At 40.0% G+C, this 23,228-nt stretch overlaps 1 protein-coding gene across 1 annotated transcript in view; it reads right to left on the reverse strand.

Moving 5' to 3' along the window:
* The window catches only part of RORB (RAR related orphan receptor B), a gene marked incomplete at its 5' end in the record, with an annotated part of 35,819 nt that extends 15,367 nt beyond the window's left edge, over positions 1-20,452 (reverse strand). Inside the window, 3 exons of the mRNA XM_068422889.1 lie at positions 12,295-12,696; positions 15,798-15,939; positions 20,342-20,452. Coding sequence (XP_068278990.1) covers positions 12,295-12,696; positions 15,798-15,939; positions 20,342-20,452 — 655 coding nt within the window. The remainder of the gene's footprint in view (positions 1-12,294; positions 12,697-15,797; positions 15,940-20,341) is intronic.
* Positions 20,453-23,228: the final 2,776 nt, after the last annotated feature.

Here is a 23,228-nt window from a genome sequence, read left to right on the forward strand (position 1 = left end):
GATGTGTCAAATATCCTTGCCATTCCCTCTCCGACCTCCCATACCCTGTGCTTGGCTGGGTAAGAGGCACCATGAATGTGTACGTGGGGCTGGTCTGCCCAGGCTGATTGGTCAGCAGCCACTGCCTTTTGGGGTGAACATGGGCCAGGGTCATGGCTTCTGCCTTTCCCTAAGGTTGTCTGTCTCCTTCACCTGCTGAGTAGCCTCTTTTCCAAAGCTTTTGGGAACCCAAGTGTCTGAGATTTCTGCTTCCCTTCACTGGAGCTGGACAATAGCTAAAAAAGTATTAGACAGTCCCTACAGAAGGACTGGGCAGACATCATGACTGCAAAATCCCCGTTCCAAACAGGCCGAAAGCATATGTTGCAAAGGAAGAACAACAGTGCACAAGCTATACACATCCTTCATAAACTTGGGACTACAGCTCACAACTTCCAGAACAGAACATGATCTTTTGTTTCCAGTTTTGGCTACTCTGTTGTGTTCTTCCATTTTTTTTTCCCCTTTCTTTTTTCCCTCCCCTACTGTAATTTCTTATTTTAGATTTCAGTAGAAGCCTCACAAAAGGCACTCTCCAAAGGTTATGATAGCTCAAACATGTATTGCATGTTTAGGAGTTAGGAGTTAGGGTTAGGAGTTAGGGTTAGGAGCTGCTTAAATCCTAAGTACGTACAGAAAACTGAACGTTGCAACCTAGATAGAATACATCAGCATAGCACCTGACCTGCAGGGGTCTCTCATCAGCTGATGAGTCACTCCTGTCTTTTTCAGACATTTCCCTGTAATATTTGGAGATCTCAAACTACAATACTGAGGAAAAACTCCAAGTTGGGGTCAAGTACTATGCTGGTGGGGATGGGTGTAATAACTCCACGAATTGCACATAACATTCACCAGCTGTGAATCTGGCCTGCTAAGTGGAAATTATCCACAGTACTCAGCAGTGTCTGCATCCTACAGGCTCTTTAGTTCTTTCATTTGTCTCTCTTTTCTCAGGAGAGACTCTAGTTTTTCTCAGCATTCCCTTCTTTTGCACTGGGAACTGAAGAACTTTGAAGTGTGCCTCCTAAAACACTGATAATCATCCTCAATTAAAATGAATAATGAATTTTTAATTTGCCACTTACCCTTAGGATCCAGTTGAGTAGCTAAGAGCTCATCTCAGCTTATATCCTAAGTTGAGCTCTCGCAGGGATCCACTTTGAATTAATGCTGCAATAACACCACAGCTTTGGCTGGCTGCGGTAAGCATGTATATCAGTTCGTGTAACTATCAAAACTCCAGCTAAGCATTCTAAATAAAATCTCTGTTCTAGGACCCAAAATAATGCCAAGCTAGTATCAGATCAACACTCCTCTGTACCGTAATTCAAGGGTATTATGCCTGGAAAATGAAAAGTTTTCCAAACTGATTTCATTACACAGATTACCTCAAGAAATTCTTAGACAGTAGTAGAGGCAGTGATGCAGGGAGTAAAGCAAAAGTATGCCTTGTGGTTGCTGTCAAACATGAATAATGGGTCCCAATTTTTTTTAAATGAACTGGCTGAATAGTCTGAACATTTTTTTGAAGAAAAGCAGGAACACTTTTTCCTAAAAGTGGTTGCTGAATCTCATCCCATTTTTCATCTGTTCCTGGCATTCTCAATGTCATAATGCACAGAAGATTTCCCTTTCAAAAACTGTTATAGATAGACTAGCAAGTTTCATAACCCCCATTTGTTTAATAAATTTGTTACACTACACAATATGCAGCTTAGGAAGATGATATGAAATATCAAAACACTCATATGAGACTAGAAGTGCTTGAATTTAGCTCAGGAATAACCCTCCCTTGTGTTCAAGTTATTGAATGCTTACTGTCAGGAACAGATTGCACATTGAGGCAATGTTATGTGTGTGAATTCTGTATTTCCTCTCTCTCCCTTTGAAATAAATGTTTCATTTGCCTTTCAAAAAAATGCTAATAAATTACAAGAAATAACAATACAATTGAATGAAGTCCTAATCTGTTAAATCCTAGAGGATCTTTATAAACGCTTAAAGGTCTCGACTTAATAATACTTTTCCTGGGTCTCAGCCAATTTAGTAAAAAACGTGTATTTTGTACTAATTAGAAATCATTTAGCTGGCAGAAAAAGCACTAACCAAGGCAATGGCTAGAGCTTACGGGACATGGACTCTACAGGCACCGTATAATTATCACAAATTTATCGAGATGAGCTGTTTCCCAACTTCTTCCAGCACAGCTTGCACAAAAAGATCTTTATATTAAAATTGAGACTGTTCCAAAACAAGATGTGGTTTCGTTTACTACAATTAAGCAAATGTTGCTTGGAGTGGACGTCGTTCACTACGAAACCTAGAAATATGCAAGGAACAACAGGAATATTAAGGGGTTTAAACTACGGCTGGAAGGGTTTGCCCTGTCATTGTCTGCAAAAGACTGGGAGAGGTTAAACATATATTTTTGCACTTCTTTCTACGTCACATGCTTACATTTAGCTTTTTGTAAAGATTTTAAGCAACCTAGGTATAGAAATGCTTTAAAAAGTAATGACAAAACATTCTACAATGTTTTTTTTTCCTGTAGTGTAGCAACTGAGTTGGATCAAAGTGGTGTCTCCATATAGTGTCAGAAAGTGAAACAATTTGGTTATCATAAGCAATGCCAGAGATTTCACTGATTGAGAGAAAAAATGTCCATGCAGTCAAAAAGGAATAGAAGACAGTGCTCCATGCCTTAATATCTTGCTTTAACTATTCCAATTTACACGTGACTTTCATCCCTGTAAGACTACAGCACTGTAAAAACTGTGCTCTGATAATCAGTTTCAGCATTTGTCTGAGCCCTATGTCTTGTTGCATTGCCTTTTTCCACTAAATGCATCCATGTTCCTCTCCTGTGTGTTTTGCTCCAACTTTTTCTCTTATCTTTTCACTCTTGTATAAAAGAATTGTTGCTGTTCTGTGAAATAAAGTATCAAAACTGAATGGACTGAAGAAAGACATCTTTACCTATAGAGCTGGGAACAACATCACAAACTGCATAACAAGCAGAATTACCTTAGTATCAAGAATAAAGTGGAAAGTAGTGAAAAGCAGGAAGTGACTGAAGAAACCTGCCAGACAGAAGGCACACAGTGTGCAAAAGTGAACTGTGGCCTCAGGAAGTCAAGCCTAGGATGTTGCGTGTGTACTGGGAAAGAAACAAATTTGTAAAACCAAACTTTTGTTGGCTTCCTTGTGCCTGAGAATTAAAGAACGATCAAACAATGTTGTCCAGGATGATGAAGAAATACAGTATGGACCCCAGATTAAGCTGTCAGAAAGCACAAGGTAAGTGTGTATATTGTTGGTGCTGACTGCCCAGAAACAATATACACAAACATTAAGGACAGGGAACATTGACACTGAGATAAAGGGGTTGCTCAGATGAGGAAGTAAGCAACATATCATTACTAATTCAAACCACATCAATTTTTGCAGGTAGCACGCCACTTCCATATACTACAGTGATTCCTAAATCATCATGGCCTTGCTCTCTTGATTCTTATTTGCAGTGCTATGTTTGCCTCCTGAGGGTTGTGTGTGAGAGACAACCCTGTAAGACAACATCCTTCACGTGTCCCAGGCCCTCCATGCTGTGGGACCTGCTCTGGCCTTCTCTTCTTCAAGGTTTCTTGAAGAAAACCAGCTACCATTTCTTCTGCTATTGACATTGCTGCTCTGAAGCATATGATAGGGAATCAGCCAAACGGCTATTCCTCGCATGCCTCAGTACTCATTATACCATTAGTTTTACATTGATCCTTTTGTGTGATTTCTAATCTGACAATATTCACAGCACAGTGCTATTCCTGAGAAGATTGTCATGATATATGGTAATATATGGGATGTATGATATGGTATTTTACATATTTTGACTGCTACAAATGGGTGCTTTCTAACTGCTTTTTGGATTCTCAATAGAATGAACATATTTTGTCAAGTTTGGTTATGCAAGAAAATATTCATATCTTTGGAGAAAAGGAGGAATTTTATATACTTGCTTTAATGAATTAGAAATGTACCCACTGTAAGGAACTATATTATCATGCTTTAGAAATTTAAGCTATAGATAAGGTTGTTTTTAATACTGTTTAATGCATCTTTTTAATTCATTTGTAAAACAATCTGAAAAGGAAGTAAAACAGAACAAAAGATCACAAAATGTTCCCCATCTTCAATCTCAGTTAAAAGATGTAACTGATTTTATTAATTTCATTGCTTAATCCATCTGCTTATATCGTTCAAATAGTCATAACCACAGTTAAGATGGGACCTCATTTTCTTGGGTGCTGCAGAAAAACAAAGTCAGTAGAAAATTTTTGTTTCTTGAAAACATTCATCATATGCCAGGAGCAATTAAACTTTACCTCTCTGTGAACAGAACTCTTGATTGTATTCCCACTTGCAACACTTATCCCCACAATAAACATAAAGGGCAATACTTAAAATGGCATTTTCTGCAGCATCTATAGTTCATGGTCTGTTGTGTGATTAAACCCGAGCTAGGAACGCTGCCAATGGCCGTCATTGGTAAAATTATTGTAACATTACTAGTTGGCCTGCATTTGACATATGAATTGACTTAACTGAAAGAGAAGTCAAACTGCTTTCAGAAATAGCCAAAAAGCTTTATAATTTGCAGGAAAACTCAGTCTGAGGTATATTTTTAGGCTATCTACTGCATTTTCAAATAGTTTTAGATTAATTGCTTTACCGTATAAATTTGACCTAGAGTTAGTAAAAAGGCACACTGCATCATGGCTATTGAACTGATATAATTTGTGTTAAGTGTAGTGAAGCAGGACTGACAGAACCAGCATGCAACTGATCCAAAGTCCACTGCAGTTACTGTGAGGCAGTGGATGCTTGGTGATTTGAAAATCACAAGGTGAAAAAATGGGTGCTTAAATACAGTACTTTCTAGAAAACAGTCTTTACTTTTAAAATCTGCAGCAAGAGTTATAACCACCCTTCACTCCAGCATCACTTCAGCTAGAATGCTTCAGCATCATAATGCTTTAATTTAATCCTCCACTTTTCTGTCCATTTTTTATGAAGTCAAAGCATTTCCTAACTGAGCAACCCTGTCAAATTAGTTTTACATCTTGCCGTTCCCTGTTCTCTTCTTGAGTGTATGAAAATGGGAAAAAAATATTTTTTTAAAAAAATAGCAGAAGTTCTAAGTTTTGTCACATGAACTGAAATGAGTACAGAACTGAAACATCAATTTATTCTGATTGACACCTTTAAATAGGTAATGACGGTAAGATAGAGTCGTAAGAGCATCTGCGCAAAAATGCACATAATGCACTTTTTAAATTGCTCACTAGATGGCAACATTGCTCTCTAGGAATACAGGTGGAAGGCTGTAGACCTCTGCCCTGCAAAATTTGACCATCACCTTCGTAGGAGGGATATCAAACTATGGCTTAGAAAGAGATATGAAGAAACATTACACAGGACTACAGTCACAAAAGCATCATTTCTGCTTCACTGTGTGGTGAGCAGTGGCCTTATAAAGGGAACATCAACATCGACGTTAATGTCACCTTAGGTATGGGTTTCAGTTAGAGAGTTCATGGCATTTTGAGTGTGATGGTCCCTACACAGTCCATTCAAATAACATCTAACTGACCCATACATGTTCAGTAAGGTGTCCATTAACACTTGATTTGGCACAGGGAACAGAACCTGGAGATTAAAGAATAATAAATAAATGAGTTAAAGAATAATAATAAAAAAATGCTTATCACATTGGAGAAGTGCTTTTGCAACCTTCAACAGCCATGCACAGCATACTTTTAAAGACATCAGTCTGATGCTGATATATATATTGCATATGCAACATACAGTGCTGTGGACATCCATGAAAGTACAAGCACAGAGGAAGAAACTAAGTTCTTCTAAAGTTAATGGGAAGATTTTTACTGAAAGGGGAAAGGTATGGGACTGGCTTTCAAATACATCCTCAGCAGAGGAGTTGAGAATGTATCCAGGTAAATATCTCCTCTCAGGATGGGATAGTGAATGAACTAAATGCTCAGCTCCTGCTTGTATGATATTGTGTCAATGGAAATTTAATAACTTTACAGTATATAAAGTTGTTTACTGTAGGTCCTGAGATGAATGTGTGAACCCAGCTAAATTAAGACTTACATATGCACAGGGTGTTATTTGCTTTGACCAAGGGGGCTTTTCTTTTATACACCCATCCTGAGTCAGTCTTTAAAACATTTTGAAAGTTTTGCTTTACTATCATTTTTCCAGTCAATGGGTCAGGGTCAAAAGAGCTGTCCTTTACGGTGGATTTGGTGAGTAGGGCAGGTGATGCCTCCTCCAGTTCTCACCACGTGGCTGCCCTAGTGAGCTGTTGCCCACCTTAAGTTACACTCAGCAGAGAAGGGTCAGAGGGGCTGGGGTAAGGGAAGATCAAGTCCGAGGCTACCAACCTTACTTAATATTTGACATTAATTTTGGTAGTAATGTAAGGTCTCCAAGCATTGCATACTTTCAAATAGCACTGATGTTGAAGAAATGCCATGTAAATATACACAAACAACACTTTCTTTCTGTAATTGTAGAAGCTGGGCTATGTGACCTCCTGTATGCTCTAGTGGTGTCTTATTGACCAGAAATACACACAGCTATAAGGTACTCATCAATTTGACCTGGAGTGGGCCCTTAACCAATCTGTTTTCTCCATAACAGTGTTTGCTAATAGTTTTTTCTCATCTTTAACAAATCATAGGCTGGTAATCTCAACTGCAATCAAGGCAGGGAAACCTTTCCATTAACTTTTACAGACAAAGATCTGAGCCACATATTTTGTGAGGAAAATGCAATGCTCAGCTCAGTGCCAGATAATATTATGCACATATATTTAAACAAGATGGTCTTTAAATCTAAAAATAAGCCTTTAATACCTGCTAATTCAAAATCACACTTGGGAGCAAGTGTTGCTGTCCCTCTATGGAGCTGACAGGGTCAGGAAATGGAGCTCTCTTCTCCCTTTAGGATTTCCCACGCACCAGCTGACCTCTGTGACACTCTCTGCGACGAGAAAGCTGTTCTGCAAATGACCAAATTCTTGCTTTTGGCACAACGAGCAGATTTCACTCCACGGTTTGAGCTCCCACCACAGTATGAGGAATGCAGATGGCACAGTGGTCAGGGAGAAACAGGACTGTGCTAAGGGGTGCTTGGCAGCATGCTCCCTCAGGCTATGGGTGTCTCCAGTGCTGGCAGCATTGCTGGCTGGCAGGACACACCTGGGTAATGCCACCCGTGGACAGCAGGACAGGTAGAGAAAGACCCTGCTCAACACATCTGGTCACTGCATCTGACCTGCTTTGTGCTCTGCCCACCTGGCTACAAATCCAAATCAAGTGTCCAATAAGATGGCTTGAGTTAAGGATGAAAATACCTTCCTTAAAAGAAAAAGGAGCTGTCTTGGAAATGCAGCTGATGCCAAGCTGAGGCTCTGCTCCTGTGTGCTTATTTATGAGCTTTGGCCTGATTTCTTTATGCTTTGAGTTTCTTTTTGCAACAGGAACTGGAACACTGACCAGGGCTGAGCCTAAGGCACAGTTTTGCCTAATGGCGAACTACCTGATTTTATCAAACTTTTCTCCATCGTAAGCTCTGGTAGTTTCAAGAGAAATTTGTATCTGTATCTGAAACTGCTCTTTCTTATATTTAGCCCTCTCTCCTATAGGAGACTTTACCTGTCCTGCTTTTCACAGTGATCAGATCATGTACAGTTGCACCCTGGACTATTCAACTAGGAGGAATATACTAGTACTAAATATGTGCAAAGGAGCCCTATATAACTTCAATTTGTCAGCACCTCTTTCTCCTATACCTATTTCCTGTTATGGTATTTACAGATACTAGTACACATGCAATGCAGGATAAGCTATATTTTGCTGCTGTGCCATTCTTCACTATGTGTTGAAACATTTGCTGTGTAAAAACTTTGAATTTCAAAACTGTTAAGTTGAACAATTTCCATTTTCACTACAAAGTCTACTGTAGGTGAAGATATGTTCAGCAAAAAAGAGCACTTTCACATTCAAATTAAAGTACAGAACTGTTAAAGATCAAAGTAGGCGTGACCATTTCAATTCTTTTTTGGTGGAACTAGAAAAATTAACATGTGAAGAAAAGAATGTAAATTATGTGTAAATTACATCATAGAGTATCTTAGAAAATATTATTTTTATAACTGAATCAAAATGACAGGGAAATGAAGACTTGTTATTTGGATTTTTCAGAGAACCTTACTGTTGGATAGCAAGCAAAAAGTAAATACTAAAGTAATTTATGCAATTGCAGCAAGTTGTTTAGTCAGGTGCAGAAGGGACCATTGTTAGAACTTGTTTTACAAGCATTTAACATTTTTGTTAGTAATCTGAAAGAGAGGGCTCACAGCTGCTAATTAAATGAAGAGATAATTCTAAATTGAAAGAAGTCACAAAGCATCAGTGAGGACTGAGACATAATGTAATAGGATTGAAAAGGTTAGAAGAAAGAGAAAAAGAGCTTCCAAATTGGAAATGTATGGTCAGAGGTATCTTAATAAAGTGTATTAGAAGGGGTGTGGTTAGCAGGTCGAGAGAGGTTCTCCTCCCCCTCTACTCTGCCCTGGTGAGGCCGCATCTGGAATATTGTGTCCAGTTCTGGGCCCCTCAGTTCAAGAAGGACAGGGAACTGCTAGAGAGAGTCCAGCGCAGAGCCACGAAGATGATTAAGGGAGTGGAACATCTCCCTTATGAGGAGAGGCTGAGGGAGCTGGGTCTCTTTAGCTTGCAGAAGAGGAGACTGAGGGGTGACCTCATTAATGTTTTTAAATATATAAAGAGCAAGTGTCGTGAGGGTGGAGCCAGGCTCTTCTCAGTGACATCCCTTGACAGGACAAGGGGCAATGGGTGCAAGCTGGAACACAGGAGGTTTCGCATAAATATGAGGAAAAACTTCTTTACGGTGAGGGTGACCGAACACTGGAACAGGCTGCCCAGAGAGGTTGTGGAGTCTCCTTCTCTGGAGACATTCAAAAGCCACCTGGACGCGTTCCTGTGTGATATGGTCTAGGCAATCCTGCTCCGGCAGGGGGATTGGACTAGATGATCTTTCGAGGTCCCTTCCAATCCCTAACATTCTGTGATTCTGAGATTCTGTGAATAAAAACTGCCCTATAGAGGAGAGAAGTGAGTAAGAAACAAGCAAAGCAATAACACTGAAGGAATAAGTGAACTGGATATTGATTGGCATGTGATGTAGAAGCTGCAAAGACTACTTTGATTCTGAGCTGCCTGTGAAGAAGTCCGTCCCTTGAAGAACTTACAGCAACTTTTAGGAGCTCAAGTATGGAAGGAGTCTCATGCATAAATTTATGAGGAAAAAATTAAGCGGGCTGCACTCAAGATCAGGCAAGTGGCAAATGAGGTTGTGCTTAAAAAAATATATGTATTTGAAGAATATAAAGACCAGAAGAAAACTAAGACTGGAAATTTGAATCTGGTAGAAGGTCTTCAGTGAGGAAAAGAACAAACTTGATGGGATACTTAAAGCAATGGTTCAGTATATCCCTAGACAAGATAGTATAAAGAAATTTCTGTCAGGCATGAGGATCAATGCAGTATAGCTTTTTTATCTCCTATATATTCTCTATGATTTCACCTAACAGTTAAGTCAGTAAATTCTATTTAACAAGAGTTAAGCTTATTCCTAAATTTCACTGGAGTGAGTAAGATATAATGCTGTGGTGAAATTTAAGCATACCGTAATATGAAATTAATGCATCCAAGTGCTTAGGGTTTTCCTGCTTTGACTGCAAGACTACAGCTTTACAGATGGTCCAACAATCCACAGCAGCATTAAGAGGCATTGTCTGTTTGTTTTTAAACACTGAAAATATTATTCACCAGTGCACTAATCCCTGTATTTTATGGTACTTCTCTTCCATTTTTTCAGTTGTGTCAGATGATCCGTTTTACTACATTATATCTCACTAACACCCTTACCTCTCTGCTGTAGGTGCCACGACACACAGCAGTACTTGGGTAAAATTCTAGCAATTTAGGAGCCCCAGTTCTAATTTCAAAAGGAAGAGAGGTAAATCCCAGCACCTGAATTTTGCTGTTAGCTCAGAGATAGGCCCTTTGCTACGTCCTGCTCCGGGTGCTCTGGGGGTTTCCTCGCTTTGTGTGCTCCAGAAGGGGAACACTGGCAAGATGACACAGAAGATGAAAGACTGGGAAATGTGGGGTGGGTGGAGAACTGTCTGATTTATAGCTAGGAGAGAAAAAAAATGGGTGAAAAGTTAAGAATGATGCATTATTTCTAAGTGATCCTGCAAGAGATAAAAGTTAAATGATTCTGTAAAGCTCCATGAGTGAAAAGATCCCATTGACTTCAGTGGGATCCTTTAGCCACTAAGGATATAGTCCCATGGCCCTATTCTCTCTTTGGGCTCACTTCTGTAGCTGAGCACAAAACCTAATTCATGGACTATCAAAACTGTCGTATTTCTGGTACTTCCTCTGAGTCTCTCTGGGAACATTTCCCTTTGGCACAGGGTGTTGCAGGCAAACAGCTCTTATGACTGTTTAAATTGTCTTTCAGCTGGTTTGGAGTACTGTGAACCCCTGTTGCAGGACTGAGATTTGCACAAGCCACATGTGGATAATATTCATATGGCCACAACAGCTGAGAGGGAAGTTAGAGCAGATGTTCCTCACTAATTTAATGGGCTGCCCAGAGAGGTGGTATAGTCACCATCTCTGGATGTGTTTAAGAAAAGACTGGACATGGCACTTAGTGCCATGGTCTAGTTGACACGGTGGTGTCAGGGCAATGGCTGGACTCGATGATCCCAGAGGTCTCTTCCAACCTGATTGGTTCTGTGTGATTCTGTAATCCTCTGTACTCCCATGCTGTGGGTGTAGGACTGCACTGGACAGCAGCCTAGGCCAAATGTGATAACAAAACATGTCCCACTAAACAGAGTGGCAGAAAAGCGTAACTTTCTCCTGAGCAGTTAGCAACTCCAGCACACAATTTGTTACACAGCTTCCTGTACATGAGCATCCATGGGTAGAAAACACGCTACAGATTCTAGATGCACCTTCTTTTTTTTTTCAGACAGTAACTACTTCATACACCCTTTCTACAATATATAGCAAGTGCATACCACATCTCCAGGGCCCTTACTAGGTCTGAGTACATACATAAATTTACACATCTCTGTGTATATCCATGAGTAAGAAAGGCCATCACAGAACTATTGAGGGTTTTTATGATGTGACATTAATTAATTTGTTATGGGTACTCTTGAATATAATCTTTTTTTTCCCCTTCTTCTTTCTTTTTAATTAAATTCCATTAATGAAGTGTTACCCTTTGATTATATTCTCAACCACAACTGACTCAGCATACTTCACTTGTTGAGGTGGGAAGTACCTAATTAGGATGACAATCTTCTTTCATGTTATTTCTTTATAATAGAAGTAGTAGTTCCAGTTGCGTTGAAGAGGTATGACTAGAGGCATTAGATGAACAGAAATCTTCCTTAGAGAAGCATCACCGTTAGCCATTGCCTTTCAAACTGTCTCATCTCACAGAGAGGTCTCTTTGCTACTTTTCAAAGAAGAAATCAAGGGACAGGATCTCCATGGCACTCAAGCAGAGAAGCAGGGGTTCCCATGCAAATACATTCAGAGTTTGTGCACCTCACGACTTCAGTGAACTTGTTCTGCATGTACATCCACACACCAGAAGTAGGGAGCTGGTGCTTTTTGACAATAAATACCCTAGAATTAGCTGCCATGGGGATTCTGGGTGTTGACAAGAATACGGATGGCTGGCTGAAGAGATCATTTAACCCTTCTAGAAATGAGCTCATTTGAAAAAAGCTCCCTGCTACTAATTATCACTTGGTTCTGATTGAGTCATTGCCTGCTTTGGTGCTCTGATTTCATAAACAGAACATGAACTGCTGAGTTTAAGAAACTGCATAATTTGCAGATTTTGGTAAAAACAGAACTGCCTTGATACTGTATCAATTACTGCTAGACTGATTTTCTTTCCTTTATTCCCTGTATGTGTGTGCACATATACACGTGTGAACATATAATTATTGTGTATCTGTGTATGGAATGCCTACATAATATTTTAATAAAGACAGGATTGCAATCTAGCTTATATATACACACATTACACCAGAAGAATAAGGATTATCCTTACCTATTTCAGTCATGGATATCCCCGGAGCTAGTTGCCCGTTGTTGAAAGAGCTATAGGTAAACAAGTTTGGTACAGAGGTGAGGTCATAGATAGGTTCCTGCTTTATCTGTTTGATTCCAGTCATGTCTAACCCAGACTGGTCTGGGGAAGGCTGGGCAGAATCCACGTTATAATAACCCTCAGACTTTGGCAGGTCGATGACATGCCCATTTGAGTAGGTGCTGCCATTTTCGTTATTCAGGTTGCTCAAGCCATTGCTGATGCTGTTGCTGTAGACCCTGGCGAGGGCTTCTGCCTCCCCGCTCTGCTGCTGCCGTTGTTCCTGCAGTCGCTGCTGGTGCTTCTGCACTTCTGCATACAAGCTATCCCTCTGCTTTTTGGACATTCTTCCAAACTTCACAGCTGAAAGGCAAAGCACAATGCAAACCATTGTTGTCTTTCATTTTTTCTTCATTCCCCTCAACCCCACCACTCTTTTGATATTTACTTTCAGTGTTACTTTCACTGTGGAAACTTGTCTTTTCCTGTGGAAATGAGAGAGGATGCAAAGCTTTACACCATATGCGTCTCACCAAGCAAAAAGTACTGTGTACTTGGATTTACAAGGTGACAGCAACGACTCCTATTTGACAGGAGGGCCTCAGTTAAGCAACTCACTTCCCACTGTGAATGTTAAAAAGACCATGCATCCTTTTATATCTTTGTGTTCACTGAACAACAACCCAGAGCTGTATGAAATGTAAAGTCTGTAGATTCATATCCCATGTGATTTACCAACCTTCCACAAACCTTTAAACAGTCCACTAACCAGGATTAGTACTCTGGATGAAAACAAGCCCTAAAGCCTTATTATCACATCCTTTCGATGGGGTGTTATTTTCACACTTTTTTAAAAAAAAATCTTACAGGTTAGAGCTAGAACCTAGAGGAAAATAACAGATTTTAAGGTAAACAGCACAAATAAATGTCATCTTTTCCATGCAGGAAAGTCTCAGGGATTTACACAATCAATTCACATAATCTCTCTGCACAAATCCATGCATTCCTTCTGATGAGAAAGGGAGGAAAACACGTGAGTGCAAACCACTCTCCCCAGGAACAGGGTTCATTACACTGAGATTGAAATTTTCAGTAATAACAGGCTGATTACTGTGGAACTAGGAGTCGTAAATCTACAGCCTGCATATACAGTGGTTCATAGCTGATTATCTTCCCCTACCCCCGCCACCCCATCTCTCTATAAATTATGGGTTTCTACCGGGCTAGATCTTGGGATCTCAGAACAGAGGTAGTTGTTAATTGTGCTCTAAAACAAAATGAGGGACACATTCAGCAGAACTTATCAGAGCACAGATAAGAAGGCATTGCTCTGGAAATACTAATTTCTACATATTATGAAGTGTATTTGAAATACTAATTTCTACATATTATGAAGTGTATTTTTCAATGCTGAGCATTTCCAGTCCATCTGTAATTGGGATCAATTCAGAATCATCACATTAGAACAGGATGGGCTTGGCTCTCATTTTTGCTGCTCCATAGTTCAGCTATAGCCCTCAAGAAGAGTCTGAGGCCTACATGTGGATAAATGCGAAAACCTTCAGTCAGGAAAAAGAGCAGAAAAGGAAGAGTGTAATATGAAAAGGCAGTGCCATACACTAAGAAGATGTCAGATTCTTCAACTAACTTGCACTATTTTACACTGAAAGGTTTTTTTTCTTGTTGCCAACTTCAGCTTACTTGTAGCCCTTCACACAGGCTGCAAGCTACCTCACACGAACACAGCCTCCCCTGGAATCAGTCCAGGGTGCGCTGCACACCCTTACGGACAATATACAATGACTGTATTTTGGAAAATGCAACTGTGTATTTTCTTCAAATTTAGGGCCACAGTAATAAAAAAAAAACACCCGCTGTTTATTCTCATTATATATTTATTAATTGGATTCTCCAGCTGCTGTCAATTAGTGTCCTGCCTCTGCATGATAAAAATGAATCTGTTACATGGCTGAGAGGTAAAAATCACATTCGATTTCTCTGTTAAAAAAATCCATAAACCCTATTTTAAACTTGCAAGAGCTTTTAATATCATGAAGTTTAAACACTCTTACATAAACAATAAGAGAAGAAAGTGATGCTGTCAGAAGAATCACTCCATTTGTCTGTACGCAGCGGTCCCTGAATTATTGGTTGGGAAGGCAGTGCTGTCAGTCACATTAAAATGCCCCTGCGATACCTCAAATCATTGGAAGATATTACTTTTAGGAGGAAGGCACGTGCTGTTAAATTACTGAAATATTACTACTGTAATCTCCTGTGGAAGAATCAGGAGCTAAGGCATCAAGTAAGCTGCATGGTAGGACCAAAAAAGAGTTCACGGATTAAAGGCTAGACTGCAAGACACATCCCAGACTGGTGAGACTGGTGAGCAACTTGTTTCAGAGACATGAGACACACTGAGACAGGAAAAGACCTATTACAGTCCAAATTTAAAACTCAATAATCAGTGGACCACCTAAAGAAATAGCTTTTTAAGTAACTTCTCTATCAATGACTGTTATTTTCAAACGATACATTTTGTGTAAACTTTCTAAGACAGAAAACTGCTACCAGGCAATCAAAATTAATATAACCTGCCTTCAAAAATAGAAAATTTTCTTCTCATACTTCCTGACTATTTAAAACATGTCTGTGAGCTGGAAATCCCCTGCACGAGCAGTGGTGGCTGGGGCAGGTTAGCTGTGGGCAGCCTTGCCCAAGCGCCTCACTGCCTGCAGCTCTGGTGTGGTGCATGTTCTCAGCCTGTCGATCATGGCTTGTGACACCACAGCTTGGAAGGCTGACCAGAGCTCTGCAAGGGCCAAAGGATCCTGCTGTCGGATACACTGTGGAGCTTTCCTCTGGCGTAGTGTCTATTTTCAGTGCTAAACTATGAAACGTTTCTTCTATAGACCCAGACAGGGACAGGGGGCAACTTACAGGTAAAAGAAACGTTGTTTTAGCAATGCAAAATATTTGGTCAAGTGCTCTGAAAGAAACAAACAAAAACCCCTAACGTTATCAAGGTGTAAATTTCTTCTTAACTGCCTATTTACTGTCACAGAGCTTAAGAGATTTCAAGGAAAGGGATGCTTTCACACATCAATACTTAATGTTAAGATAAACGTTAATGTTTAATATAAGAGGTTATCTAAACTGGAATATAAATCCACCTCACCAGAGGTGGCCTTTTTGTGCTTTTGACCAGAACAACACATTTCACTTTGGACTCTTTCTGTTCTAGACTAACACTGCTCTCCATTTTGTGATTTTCCCACCCTCCCCATGAAAATAGCCTCCTTTGTTAACTGAATGGCAAAGATCCATGTCTCACAGTGCATGCATTACAAAGCAAGGAGCTTCTGCTCTCTCCTTTTCCAGAAATCTACAGGGAGTTTAAGTAAGTCAGCAGTGAAGAAGAGTTTCAAAGGGTTTAGGCGTGAAGCAGGAATCTGACTCCTTACCATCTCGAGACATTCCCAGGGCAAGACATTTCTGCAGTCGGCAGTGTTGGCAACGATTTCTGTTGGTTCTGTCAATTAAACAGTTTCTCTGCCTTGGGCAGGAGTAGGAGGCATTGTTCTGCTGACTCCTCCGAAAGAATCCCTAGGGGCAAGAGAGCAAGAGAGACAGAGTATTACCATGTGCATATATGTGAACACACACACACACAGAGCCATGTAAACGACTACAATAAAATCTTATTTAGTGCAATGCTACTTAGGCTATAGCTTTGCAGATGCGTTGGCCTTGTATAGTGAAATTAAAGAACATTTACTTATAATAAGGAGAATTATGCTTTATTCTGTAAAGAATGTAATTCTACTTTGTTAAAATGCAAACAATAATGTTACAGAATGCATTCTTATTGTGCAATAATGACCATGTATCATCTAATGCTTGCTCCTAACAGAGGAAAAGCATTTGGAAACAGATGACTTAACAGTACTTGTTCCGACTATTTTCTTCCTTTAATGAAAGAGACAGGTAATAATCGTCACTGGCTATGCATAGCATTAGAAGCTGAACTCTGCTGTTCGATTTAACCTGGCAAATGTTGATCTGATCTGGAGGGACCACACACTTCAGGAGTGAAAAGTAATTCAAATTCAAGCATCACAAAAGCACTAGGATTTAATGACCATATCAAGTAAAGCCACCAAAGGAGAAAGAAACACCTTTAGACACTACCATGAGAAAGTAATGACTTTCCATTTCAATGGAATACAACATTATCCATTTTATCTATGTAAAAATTTGCTATTCTGTCTCCGAGAAGGCTTTTCTGGCCAGTTGTGGGCTATTTGGCTAAAGATCAGAGGGCTGGAAGGAGAGTATTAACCCATACCTAAGGCCTTCCGAGCTCCCTGCTTCTACAAACACCACCGACAGGTACCGTTATAGTGGAAGTGACACAAAATGGCAGAGGTAACAAAAGGAATGAAACCAGGAGGTGAGGATTAGAGAGAAAAAGTGAGACGGAGAAGGTATTTAATGATATTATTTTATTTCCTGTAAAACAAAGGATGGGAGGAACAGCAAGTCCAGAGAGAGATAAATAAAGAACGGAAGTTCCTTGGCCACTTTGGCACCTTTAGATGCAGTCAGCTGTAGGGCTGTGTGGTGGGAGAGCTGAAGGATAGCCTAGCCACCGCAGGAAGCCATGAGGAGAAAAGGGTAGAAAGCATCATTACTGCAGTTACACTAGTCACCAGAAGTGATGCCAAAGTGGCTGTGCCTTTCTGGGCTGGTTTGCAAACAGCTCTTAATGGAGCCAGAAAGCAAGAGCTGACTTCATTTATCAGGCAAAACCAGTGTTATCTCCGCACAGGCTGACAGACGGTAGAGCAATGGAAAACACGGCAGCCATGTGTTTTAGCAGAATAATAGTGGGGAAGCAACAAAGTGACAGTGTCACAGGGCTCAATTTGCTTGCTACAGGTAGTGCCTGTGTTCTCAATCAAGTACTGGTGAACCCAAAGAGGATGGTGGGGCGTGTCAGTAACAACAGGTGACAGGCTTGATGTCCCACCAAGGACACCGGCAGAGCCAGTTCCTGAGGTTGAGCATGAAGAAACTCACTTCATCTGGCCAATGCTTGTTTTATCAGAGATTATAGTATATCTAAAAACTAAATTAAGTTTTATGATTTGCACTTTTGAGAACATGGATATCCTTTAGGGGAACTCTCAGAAAAAATCTTGTGGGGGCTTATCTGATCCTGGCTGACCAAAGCTTTCCTGAAACTGTGGAGGTGAGTTTAATTTAAGGTTAAACGGACGCTAATTGCAGATATTTCTACTCTATTTACTGAACTCTACAGCCAATTTTGATTTTGACATGCGAAGGATTTTCTGGTTTAAAGGTTTAGGTTTTAGCAGCTCCTATGTGGATATGGATTTGAGAGAACAAATGAATTAAATAACGTTAAAAAATTCCACACAACCATCTAGCATTGACTGTGCATTATCCTGTAGTGCTGTTTTTTTCCATCAAGGTTGACTCATCTCAGAAGAATTTGTTTGTTCCTTCTTTGCCCCTCTTAGGAAAAAATCAAGGGTTATATAATAAAATTAATCTACAGCAGGTAATTTATTTTTCCGAGGAGACTTTCGTACTCTCTTTCTCCTGCATAAGACCGAAATGTTGTCTTACAAAGTACAGGCAATCCTTTCATTTATTTTTTAGGGGATCTTTATATAATATTGGCTATATTTATGGAGAATAATTCCATTTGGGGGAAGGAGGATGCAATTCATTACTGAGGAGCTATGGACTTAAAGACAGGTTTCCTAATATTCCCAACACTGACAAAAAATCTTTCTGCATCTTGAACAAGTCACTTCCTCCATCTCCGACAGTCAGTCTAAGAAGGGAAATGGTCACACAAACTACTGGCTAAATCATGACAAAAGAGTGGTAGCAAATACTTTGCTCTGAGGGTAGGCAGGAGAGAGGCAGGAGAGAGACAAAAGGTGTCTCAGCAAAAGAAGGAGCCACCGAGACAGGCAGGATGGAAACCTGTCTTCAGGTTTCACCCTTTCAGTGACGATAGTGGGAGAGCCACCATTTTCTTCAGTGGGTCCAGCAGCTTATTCAACTTATGCAGGCATGCACACAAAACAGCAGTAATATTTATGATGCCCCTTAAGCACTTATAAAATGCATTTGCAGTGGCCCAGCTAATGTGGGGACACAGAGTTAACGGATTTCCCTTTCCTTGAAGTTTGTATCACTGCCACTAGCAGCACAATCCTCGGATGCTGTGTCCTGAAACGCTGTGGCTGCCTGGTGCCTGGTGTGTGCATGCTTGTGGGGCGGTTCTTGCCTCTTTCTTCCACGCATGGCCTCCCTCTTAATTAATTCAGATTTCTAACGCATTCAGACAAAAGGACCCAGAAATGACTAGCTATTAGTATGCAGGCTGAGCAAATAGTTATTTAATTGCTGGGCAATGAAAAGTAGTGTTGCACTGCCTGAGACAGCGCTTACCTTAAAAGTGAGCTCTGACAGACTCAGATGCCTCCCATCGGACCCAATGTGAAAACTGACATCTTTTTTTCACAACAGGCTCACAAAACAAGATTAGACTAATTGATCTGATACTGCAAAACTGGCACAAAAACAATACGGTTAAAACTGTCGTAAGTGGAAGAGAAGCTCTTTATCTCAATAAGCAGTCTACACACAGAGCTGAGTGGTATCATCTCCTCTTGAGGCACACACAAGAGCCAGCATTAACCCTGATCACATCTACGGGAGACTCTACCCCTAACTGCTCTGTGGGCGTTGAGTACCGAGACAAGATGCTGTTTTTCTGCTTAAAGCATTTTTCTCCCGTAGCTTTTGTGTCAATTTTGAAGTATCGGATCAATTAGTCTAATCCTGTTTCATGTGATCATCATAAGAAGATGCTTATTTCTAGTCCAGTGTCACAATAAGACAGTGACACACTGTGGGTTGTTCCATTTACAATTGTTAATGTTTCTGAAAGAAATCTGATCTTTGACAATATATTGCTACTCAATGTGTTGGCATTAAAAGCTTTCTTTTGGGAATGGATACATGCAAATTTTCAGATTTTTCAGATGTTCTAAAATTCTGTAAAGCATTAAGTAAATACAGACTTGCCATATCACTCTACAAATATGTACCCACTTTCAAATGTACCAGTTTGCATGTTTCCACATAGAAACAATCATCAGAGATGTTGCCTCTCCATCTTTGCAATTTCACATTTACAGTCAAAGCTGAAATACCAACAGGTAGTATGAAATTCTGGTTTTCCATGAGTAATAATATAATTCCTTAGATAATAAAACCACAGAGTATTTTAAAAGTTGAAAACTGAAGCCTTTCTTCTCTTGGCTTGGGGTCTGTGTTATTTGCACTAATGCCTGGGATAAGATGTTAACATGACTAAACAGCACAGAAGGTCTTTTTGCCCCCCCTTTTTTTTTTTTTAACCTCCAATTCCCAGCAGTTGCCCTGTGCTGGAGTCTATAAGCAAGAAGACAAAGGATCCTTTTACACTACTTATAATGTAGAGCGTTTTTTTCTTTTGGAGATTACAGTTTGGCCTGCAGAGAATACAAAGGGGATAAAATAGGACCAAACTGACACCTATAAGCTTTTAAGATGTTGAACTGCGATACCGCACCAACTTTTAATGTTACACGGATTATACAGGAAACCAGATAAGAAATCCATCTCTCAAGCTGATACAAGGTAGAACAGGTGTGACTTACAGTTGCCAGCCTCTGTGTCAGCACTTACACTGCATCAGATGCGATGAATTCATGTTTCAAACAAGAAGGTAAGTCTAAAGACTATTTGATGAAAAGGAAAGCAACTAGTAAAATTAGGCATGAAATGCATCTGTATCAGCAGCAGGCTTTACAGCCTTTGGCACCACTTGCTTGAAAGTGTGTAAGAGTGTATTATTGTACACTGAGATGCCTGAGGCTAATGCCGATGCTGATGACTATGCTGTATTAAAATCTCATACCTTGCAGCCTTCACATGTGATGACTCCATAGTGAATTCCAGAGGACTTATCACCACAAATTTTGCATGGTATCACTTCAATTTGCGCTGAAAAAGAAAACAAGACAAATATTTTGAGTACATTATTTCATTTTTTTCTTTCTCAGATGAAGATCTTAAAAACTAAAGCGAGACAGCAGATAACCTGTTCACCGCCCTGACAATATAGAACTGCTTTGTATTGTACTGTGTGTTTCTGAAAGCTTTGATTTGGCAAATTTTTATTGCTTCAGATTATGTAGTTTCTAACATACCCCACAAAACTCTTCAACAATTTAAGATATCTCATGATATCAAGTTTTTCCTCATAGTCTCCTTTTTTGTTTTTACTTCTTAATTTCATCATCATTATTGCTAATGACAGTCATTAGGGGTCCTAAATAATCATCTAGATTTTTCTTGCTTACACATTTCAAATATTCACGACTTTTCATTTTGCTGAGGTAGAATTACATGGCATATTTTGATGCATTTTTCAAAGCAGTAGAGGTGATGAAGTTTTCACATCCTTCAGATTACGGCTTCAAGACACACAAAGATACCAATCCCACTGGCAGAGATGGGCTTGCAAATGATCGCTTAACCTCTCCTTCTCTTCAAGCTATTTGTTTCAGCACCAGGTCAAGGGCAGGCAGGGCCCACAGACTGAGTTTAAGGAGCCAGTGGCTGTGTGCTGGGAAAGGGAGGTACTATCTGGGAATGTCTGAATATGGATATGCTTCAGATCCTTTTATAAACATGATGGTCATTTAATTCAGAGAAGGAAAACATATTTCACTATTCCATATTTTTTTTTTTTTGCTAACATAGCTCTTTGCTTCCCTCAGCTACTTTGAATCCTGTGTGTGTTTCCTTTGACATGCTGTAAGAGTGCACACTCTGAAATGTAGGCAGGGATCATGCCTGTATTCTTGTCAGATGCATTGAGAAGAAATGGTAAACCTATTTTCTTTCCCTTTCATTTGTTTTCCTATGTGGGATGCATGCTCCCTGTGATTCTCCTGACACTTGGAAGTAGCATCATACTTGGTAAGGATCAGTACTCATGGTAGATGTCTTTCCTCCACACCCAGGGCAATAACAGCAGCAGTTCTCTGCAACACAAATCACTCATCAAATCCTTGGGTAGCAAAGCTGAGAGCTTATGTAGTAGGGCTACCCTGAGCAGAAGGATTTCTAACTGTTAGTACTTTAACTGCACACATTCAACTCCAAAATGGATTGGGAAACACTATTATTGTCCAGATGTTCATCCTAAGAAGAGCATCCCATTTCAAACCTGTGGGCAGTCGAAAAGGTTATAAATGCTGGAAAAAACTCATACTTAAAAATGACTGCACATTGTAAGCTAAGCACTAAGAACTTGTACAGTGGATGCTGTGACAATGTAATGATGTAGTCTGGATTTTGCCCCGTTTCTACCTATGGTTATCATTTATCACTCTTAGCAGAGGCCAAGAGTTTCCTAAGAGTTACCTTCCTACCACCATGTGGTTAAACAACCAAAATTCAGAACCGTGTCCTGCAGAGCCACCACACTTCCCACTGAAAGGTACATTGCATTCCCTACTCCCCTAGCCCCCTACTTAGGGTAGAGGCTTACCAAGGTAAACTCCACAAGGTGAATGCTAGCAGGCACTCTTCTCTGGAAAGTCAAGTAACTATTCCCTTGGGACACCATATCCCAAAGGAACCAGGGAATAGGGACATTCATGTATGGCTAAAGAGACTTTAGTTCCTCACTGTGAGCTCAGTTTCATGAAATGCTATCTCTGATTAAGCACATTTTTAGGCAAGGCTTAGGCAAGCAAACCAGTTTTTAAACTGCTCCTAATCCAAGATGGATAGAATTAATTTTATTGTAGGAAATAGTAATTTGTTGCTAATGTGTTCTGGATGGAGACAACCCAGAACCAAAATCTTGCCTGTCTTTGTACTTAAGAAAGTTCATATCTAGAAATAAAATTTCCTGTGTCATCCACAATTTTTTGGGATTGTACTCCATTTTGTTTTCATGAACTAGGTGGTGGTAGTTTCTTTCCCTTTGTAAGGAACCGATACGCATTAGCCATCCTGGCATGATAGATGCATTAAAAAAAAGGCAATTCCTTACAGAAAAAGCATCTGCAGTTCCTTGGCAATTTTGCCAGGTTGATCCTGCTCAAAAATTCCTATGTTGATCCCCATTGAGATAATTAAAACATTTAAACATGCACCTCCAAGTGCTGCTGTTTGAGAGGCTAGTTTGAGTAATTGCTCGAAGGTCTGTGCTTGAGAGTCACGTGGAGGGAGCAAGGCTCAGCTCTGGGACTGCATGCTGCTTTATGCTGACAAGCCTCAAAGACATATGTCAATGTCAGAGGCAGGAACTACAGTGGGAATGTGAGGAGATCTTCAGGAAAAGACAAGACAAAGGAAGAAAAAAAATCCCAAAATAATATGAAGGTACTTTTAATGTGACTCGCATATACAGTTTGTAACTGAGATAGGAACAGAGACAGAAGAATTGATTCTGTGACACTCGTTGCATTTAGCACAGTACTGGTTACTGTGAGCAATCAATAATTCCATGCATGCATTGCAATTATAAGCACTACGTTCATGGTAAATATTTGTGGACCAGGTCACTAAATGCTAAGGCTCAGGGTTTCAATTAATATGAAATAAATACTTTAGGCTTGCTACTCATCAGTTAATTCAAACCCTTATTCAAAACAAATCGTTCTACATACTAGTAAATACCGGATGTCTAGGAAATTGTTACCATGGCTCCTTAGAGAGCTCACAGAAAAGGCAGCATCTTTAGGACACAGAAGGCATTTGAAGAAGTTCGGAAAAGTAGATTCTGC

The sequence above is a fragment of the Nyctibius grandis genome, chromosome Z (genome assembly GCF_013368605.1).
Source record: "Nyctibius grandis isolate bNycGra1 chromosome Z, bNycGra1.pri, whole genome shotgun sequence".
Taxonomy (NCBI): domain Eukaryota; kingdom Metazoa; phylum Chordata; class Aves; order Nyctibiiformes; family Nyctibiidae; genus Nyctibius; species Nyctibius grandis.